Here is a 7,273-nt window from a genome sequence, read left to right as displayed (position 1 = left end):
GCCCCCAGGCTCTCTCTTGTTTCTGGACAAGGGAGTCACACAGCAGCAGTCGGCCTCCATGCAGACTCTCAGGATGGGGAGCTTTAAGAAAGCTGCTTCGTTTGGCCGGGGCTCCCTCTCTCAGTTCAAAGTCTGAAGAGGAGCAGCGTCTCGGTGGAGTGGCCGGGGCTGCGCCTAGGACCCGAGGTTGACCTCAACCACAACCTGCCAGGCTCAAGCTCAGCACAACAGGAGCATGTCAGTGCCCAGAGGACATTCATGGATGCACTGCTCCACAGCCAAGGCCAACCCTCTGCTGTGGTTAGGGCTGATGTCCATCTGTGTGGCCACTGTTCAGGCCCAGCTGCACCCAGTGGTCACCACCAATTATGGGAAATTGCGGGGCGTGAAGGTTACATTACCCAATGAAATCCTGGGACCGGTGGAGCAGTACTTGGGGATCCCATATGCATTGGCGCCGACAGGGGAGCGAAGGTTTCAGCCGCCAGAGTCACCCATGTCCTGGCCGGGCATCAGGAATGCTACCCAGTTTGCTCCGGTTTGTCCTCAGTTCTTAGAGGACCGCTTTTTGCTCAATGACATGCTCCCTGTGTGGTTCACAGCCAACTTGGATACACTGGTAACCTATGTGCAGGAGCAGAGTGAGGACTGCCTGTACCTGAACATCTACGTCCCCACGGAGGACGGTAGGTCAACCGACTCTGTCGTCTCTCTGTCATGTCCCAGCTGTGTGTTTGTTGTTCTGCACTAGCTTGTGCAGGTCGATCCTGAGCTTGAAGCAGAATATTACAGAATGGTATACACAATTATTTGTCAGCTAAGATTCCAGCAGTACTTGACAAAACTGTGATTTTTGTTACGATACCCACTGGTTTCGGAATCCTGGTGTGTTTTAAGTGATAACTAATAACTAAACAATAACTACAATTTAATTTACTCATCAAACTTAATTAAATAATTGTCATAATAGCTGTTCAGGCCAGCATGAACAAATAAAGGCCAGGCACTAGAAGACGCACAGTAATTACCTGTTAACGTGTTTAATGTACACATCTTCAAAGCTAAATCCATCGGTAGCTGCTACAGACACTAGCAGAGTTTCTCCTCTTAACACCGTTTTCATTCATTCATCATGTTTCATACTTTCTACTCTGCTGTTTTGCAAATTGTTGTTCGTTTGCCATCAGTGACACTCGTTTTTTTTCCCCTGTAAATGTTTCAAACGAAAAGATTGCCAGGAAATGGAGAGACCTTTTTATCGACAGCCCAAACGAGCATTAATTAACCAGAAATGCTTTTAATTCTCCGTCTGTGTATGCAGAGAAGTCCTCTTCCACCCTGCCTACTCAGCTGTCAGTCTAACATTCACATCTACACAAAGAAAGAGGGAAGGAACACTGACAGCGTTTCCCTGAAGAGCTTTTGTTCTTCCGTTTACGAACAAAAAAACGTATTACAAATACATTTTAAAACCACTTTGACATGATTGAGCTCCTTTCAGTTGAAATTTTTGTCTGAATCTTTTGGTTAGATGTACTTTATTCTCAAAACTACCTATTTAACATACGGGACATAGTTATGCATGATTTGTCCAAAAATGGTGAAATTAAACCTTTTTCCTTACAATTACCTTCCTCAAAGATACGTTGGTTTTGCCAGTGAACGACGGTTAAGCCGAATGAGAGGAAATCCGAGCACTGCTTTGAATTTAGATTTGAGTGCTAGTTATCTATAAGTGATGTATAATCAAATAAAAAGCAGCACACATTGTGAGGTTCGGTAAAGCTCATCTATAATGGCTTACGTTCTCCATGCTCTCGTGTGAGCCAGCACTCATGACTGGGAGTTGCTGTGGCACTTGTAACAGACGAGCACTGCACCCATTCCACTCGGCTCCACAGCAGTCTCGGTGTTTGCCCTTTAAAAAAAGCCCTGTGTGTTGAACATAACCTGGAGTGTTGGAGGGTCAGGGGGAGCAGGCTGTTTTAGGATGCAGCGGGACAGTGTGGAAGGACGGCGAGGCACATTAAACGTGTGTGTCTGGCTACGATCCTTGACAGCTCCGTGCTAAATTTAGTTTGAGCTCTTGAGTACATGGTAGATTAAAAAGTGCAGGAGAGGGATAATCTCACAATCCTTCATCGGTGCAGAGTCGGGGGCTTTTCTCAAATGATTCTCGGAAAAAAAGAGAAAGAAAGACAAAACAACACAAAAATATTGTTCTCCACCGGCAACAATAAATCCGTGCTTAAGTATCCTGTACGTATAACACAATTTGTTTTTGTGTCCCTTTTATATGCCTTTCCCTCTGACAATGGCCAATAGTAGTGTAAGCTTCTAATATCATTTTTTTTCCATGGGCCTGGGTTATTCCCTTTTTGCCGTCCATGCCAAGCTGTGCCGACACACATTTCCATTACAGCCTCACAGCAGACAGTGGCCGGGGCTGCTGTGGTGGCGTGCTGCTCCGGTCCTGCAGGGACAAACCAAGGCAAGCGCGTCATGATCTCCCTTGTCTTGTGCAGCTGTGTGGCTAGAGACAGTTGTTTATCCCTCCGTAACTTTGCAGCTCAGATGTAGGTCTGTGGTACGAGTGCACTGTCATATTTTAGCCCTATTTAACTGTCTTTTCAGCTGTATGGCAGATCTTTATTATACGTGCTATCATTCAATAAACACTTGGCTCTTATTTTGGTTGATGATCTTAAGGGCAGAGGTCACACCGTGTTAAAACCTTATGAGAGACAACGTGATTTGTGATTATAAGCTAAACAAATCACATTTGTGATGATTGTTTGATTGATCGCACCTCAAACTGGCTGTGAGAGCAATCATTTCCTCCTTTACCCCCTCCTAAGGTTTCCAAAATGCTCTTCAGGCAATGTGCTGTGGTATGACATGCTCAAGCACAACCATCGAATCACACTGGTGATATAAGTTTTATCATCAAGATGCGAGAACTGCCGCAGTCACCTACTTAGCAAGGGGGCGGGCACTCTCTAGCTCCCACAGCCGGCGTGTGTGAATAATCAACCGCATCAAAATAAACACAGGTTCCTTCACAACAATACATATGAATAAATAAACAGTACTGAAATATGAATAACTAATTACTCAAGTTACCGCCTCCAACACAGGCCATCAATGTAAACAGCTATATGTACACTTGCGTCAGTGTGCACATGGAATGCCAGCATGACAACAACCATCCCAAAAAATCATTATAATAATAATCTGTAAATCAGGTGATGCATAATATTGTATGAGCTTATAGGGATGGGTGATGTGCCGCACCATAAATTATTCTCTGCGATAACCTTGCAATAAGTCATATTGGTGAAGTGTGACAAATATTCACTCAGGGTTGAACTACATCCTAGAGTCATTATCAGGTGTAGTTTGGTCACAGTTCAGTTACTAGAGGAAACCTTGATTTCCAGTGGTTATAATGGCTATGTTTACCTCTATGAGAGAAGCAGGCAGTGGCTTTTAATTTCTAATTCTCACTCTTCCTGAATGCAAAAGCAACATGCAAAGGTTAACAGCGTTTTATAAATAGCTGTTATCAATAGACATGACTGCTGCACTGCTGTGGAAAATTCACATTTCTCTGAGTGCTTCACTCCTCATTCAAGTGCATGGTTGTAATTGCGGGTGAGGTGGAGACTGCAAGTGCTTACACTCTACTGTACGGTGTTATTTGTGTTTCACTGAATTGCAGTACTTTGGTGATGATAAGCTTAACTGTGGTATTCCTCGTATTTGCTACTAATTCTCTTTGTGATGAACATCAGAGGCAAAAATTTCACATTATTTACACACTAAACTGTTTTTCAATTTTCAAATAAATTTTTTTTGCCCACATTTTCAAAATTGACGCTGAAACTGAAGATTTTAAATACATATGATATTCAGTCATAGTATATATATAGTTATGCATGCATATTATCAATTACATAATTGGTTGGTAATTGAAAAAGCTTGATTGGTTGTGGTGGTAGTGGTCTGTATGATTATCTTCAGTGAATGGCCTTTCTTGTGTGTGTGTGTGTGTGTGTGTGTGTGTGTGTGTGTGTGTGTGTGTGTGTGTGTGTGTGTGTGTGTGTGTGTGTGTGTGTGTGTGCTCTTCTGTCTAGCTCTGATCTCTGTTTGAACACTCAGATTTATTTACATATTAATTGAAGGTGCTGGAAGTCAGATCCTTCTAGCCCACGTTAAGCCCCAGTCAAAGGGAAATGACAGGGGTGTGAGAGAGAATTATAACTTTGAATAAATTCTGAAGTTGTGAATATTTAACTCACGTCTTACTGTTGACTCACATGAGTTGAATGTCCACTACGACTGCCCCCTCCGTGGGCCACATGAACCACAATGGCCAAACTGAATTGTGCTTCAGTTTGTTTTGTTGTTCCATTAAGTTTTTTAGAAGCGGGTGAACACCTAGTTTAGTTTCCGGCCCTTTTTTTTAATTTTATAACACATTCTATAGTTTTGCTACAAATTTGCTTGATATTAATATGGAAAAACTTGATTAATTTGATGGACTGTTCATTTTGTGACCACTTCTTTTGTATGTGTGAATCCGACTCACATATGTTCATTAGAACATTGTTGTTGGTGTCACAGTTCCACCTCTATCCATCCATCCTATAGGGTTTGCAAGTTTTTTTTCTTTTTTATCAGAGCAGGTATTGAAACACAATATACTATGTAAGTCGAGACAGCCCTGTGTAAATAAGCTATTTTTAATGGATATTTAATGGATTTTGTTCAAATCAACAGGAGTCTGTTTGGAAGTAAGGCAAACCTGCAGGGAAACCACATCACAGAGGCTTGAGTGCACATTAAAACCATCCAAAGTGGAGTTACTAGGTTTCTACCTGAAAATGGTATGGTATGATAAATGGACCAAAGAGGCGCCTGTCGGTGCAGATAATGTACTGAATTCCATTTTTCTATCTCAATATTTCCCGTTATGACTCTTTTATCCGTTCTTACTGACTCTTTTGGTTTGCAAAGATAATATGTCCCCACAGTCCGAGCTCAGTGGGGGTGACATGTCCGTCCCAGTTAGAGCTCCCCTCACTGCCCATCATCTTTATATCCTCCATGTTGGCCTTTTCAGAAAGCTGGTGTAATGTCAAAATATCCTGCCAGCCGAGGATCAGGGACAGATTTATAGTTTTCCTGCACCTCAAGTGGGTTGACAGATTAAGCAATTCCTATTCTTTGTCATCTGATTTGAGTCGAAAGGGGAAATCCACAATGGCCTGCTCCAGGGACACTGAAATGACTGTATTGTCATAGCCTTTGAGATTTGCTGCTCAATTCACAGACACACCAGACATGGCTGTGCCGCTGAAACGCTCAAGTGCTCTTCTAATTTGTGTGTGTAAAGAAATCGGATAGTAAAAAAAAGAGAGGATAGTTGTAATTTGTACCAATTAGCCTCTGCATTTAAACTGGTGTAATTTCTCTCCGAGTTAATTCTTAAAAAGCAATATCTAATTATAATTTTTAATTACACTAATGCCTATCTGTGTGTGGAATGCACATCTCACGAAACGCTCAACCTATCCACTTCACACTTGGCATGTGTGTTGTAAATTGCCTGAGAAAGTGAAGAGCAGAGTTTAAAGCAATTTGACATGCATGGTTTCAATATGAATACATTGGATGTTAGGCAGTTTGCCTTAAAGGGATAGTTCACGTATAAAAAAAACATTGACTTTACAAATCACCATTGCAGATAAACCAGGTAGGATGAATGTTAAGTTTTCTAACGTCACCTTTTTGAGGAGGACTCACTAATGCCAGGCAATAATTCAGACTTAGGTGCATTGCCACAGACCGAGCAAAACAGGCAGGTTTAGATAAGGTTCTGCATTTGTGAGTTTTAAATCACAGAACTGGTGGTTCCGGATGAAGTCCTTGAATGTACAACACGGTGCACTGATAAGCCACCAAATTGAAAACACTTGCATGTAGTTGTGAATGATCAATGTATCTGTATGAGTGTGTGTGTGTGTGTGTGATGTTGAGGCAGCAAGGCCGGCTTTATCAGCCTCTGCAGCAGCTGCAGTTTGACTGGGGAGGTGGCCTGCTGCTGTTGAGTGAATTAATCAGTGGGAAGATGTTTCCTCAAGGGGCTTTCTCCGAGAGGGAGACAATAGCACGGGCGGCCTCGTCTTCATTTTTTAATTGTCGACATCTCCTGGATTCGTTCTGTTTTACTGCTCTACACTTGGCTCAAATGTAAGACCCAGCGTGGTGTCAAGCAGCCTGTTCCTTTCATATTCCCTTCCACGGGCACTACCAGCAGCTTAATGTTTCAGCTCCAGCTCTGATTTATTCCGAGCTTGCGAACCAAAAGACATTTTTCGGCTTTTTGTGCAGTGTTGGAGAAAGCTGTTCCTTAAATTAAAATAGTCTTCGCTCCACTTTGCAGGGCAAAGATGAAATGAGGTAAACCGAGGAAAAATGAGAGAGGAAATAGCTCTAAGGCTGGATTTTTCCTAGGCACTGCTGTTCAGTTTATTCACCTGCATCTCCATGCCAACACATCAAGTGGTTATGTAATTTTGTTGGGTGTGTAGTCAGCACTTCCACTTTATTGGTGAACCTTATAGTCCAAGTTTGTGCTTGACTCACAGCCTCCCCGATGTGTAATAAGAAATAAAGTCAACTAACATCAACTTCCTATTTTTCGACTTTGTGTAATTAAGGTTTTAGAAAATTGTGCATAATTATTAAAGATAGAAAGCATAATTTGTGGGATAATTACAATAACAAGATAATGTAGATTTCACTGATGAAAAAAAAAGACTGATAATCCTATTCTCTTCTTACATATATGAGCATGTAGTTTGTTTACTTTATACAATTTCTGATTTGTTTTAATTCATGCATTTATAATATTCCATACTGGAGTTCTTGCTGTGGTTAAAATGTAAAAAAACAAAGTGTTGATTGAGTTTGAAAAGAGTAATTTTCGTCAGCATTCCGTTTTTAGACTTTAATTATTTCAGTTTAGATTGTTCCCACATGGATCATGTAAATAAAGCTGTTTTTTATGAAAGGCCTCCAACTGACCTGGGGCCAGGTACTTTGGCACACGCAGGAGCATTGGTTGGTTTAATCATTCAAACTTGGAGGCAACAGGCACAGAGGGCCAGGCAGCACTAGGTGCAGGTGGTTAGTGACATGTTGTTGACCCCGGGGCCCCATAATACATAACAATATTCATTCAACATATTATGTCCTTGTTCAGTTG

The 7,273-nt window shown here is 41.8% G+C and overlaps 1 protein-coding gene across 5 annotated transcripts in view; it reads left to right on the top strand.

Annotated features, from left to right (window-relative positions):
* The first annotated feature begins 235 nt into the window (after window positions 1-235).
* Window positions 236-7,273, top strand: part of nlgn4xa (neuroligin 4 X-linked a) — a 69,110-nt gene continuing 62,072 nt past the window's right edge. The window contains exon 1 of one of the 5 annotated variants that reach the window (XM_061067060.1): window positions 236-686. In XM_061067060.1, coding sequence (XP_060923043.1) covers window positions 236-686 — 451 coding nt within the window. Of the gene's footprint in view, window positions 691-7,273 lie in introns of all 5 variants that reach the window. The other 4 variants (XM_061067061.1, XM_061067062.1, XM_061067063.1 and 1 more) reach the window with 4 other exon arrangements.

Source organism: Limanda limanda, chromosome 23 (genome assembly GCF_963576545.1).
Source record: "Limanda limanda chromosome 23, fLimLim1.1, whole genome shotgun sequence".
In the NCBI taxonomy this organism is placed as follows: domain Eukaryota; kingdom Metazoa; phylum Chordata; class Actinopteri; order Pleuronectiformes; family Pleuronectidae; genus Limanda; species Limanda limanda.
The sequence above is the reverse complement of the archived record's forward strand: the minus strand, read 5'-3'. Positions and strand labels throughout refer to the sequence as shown.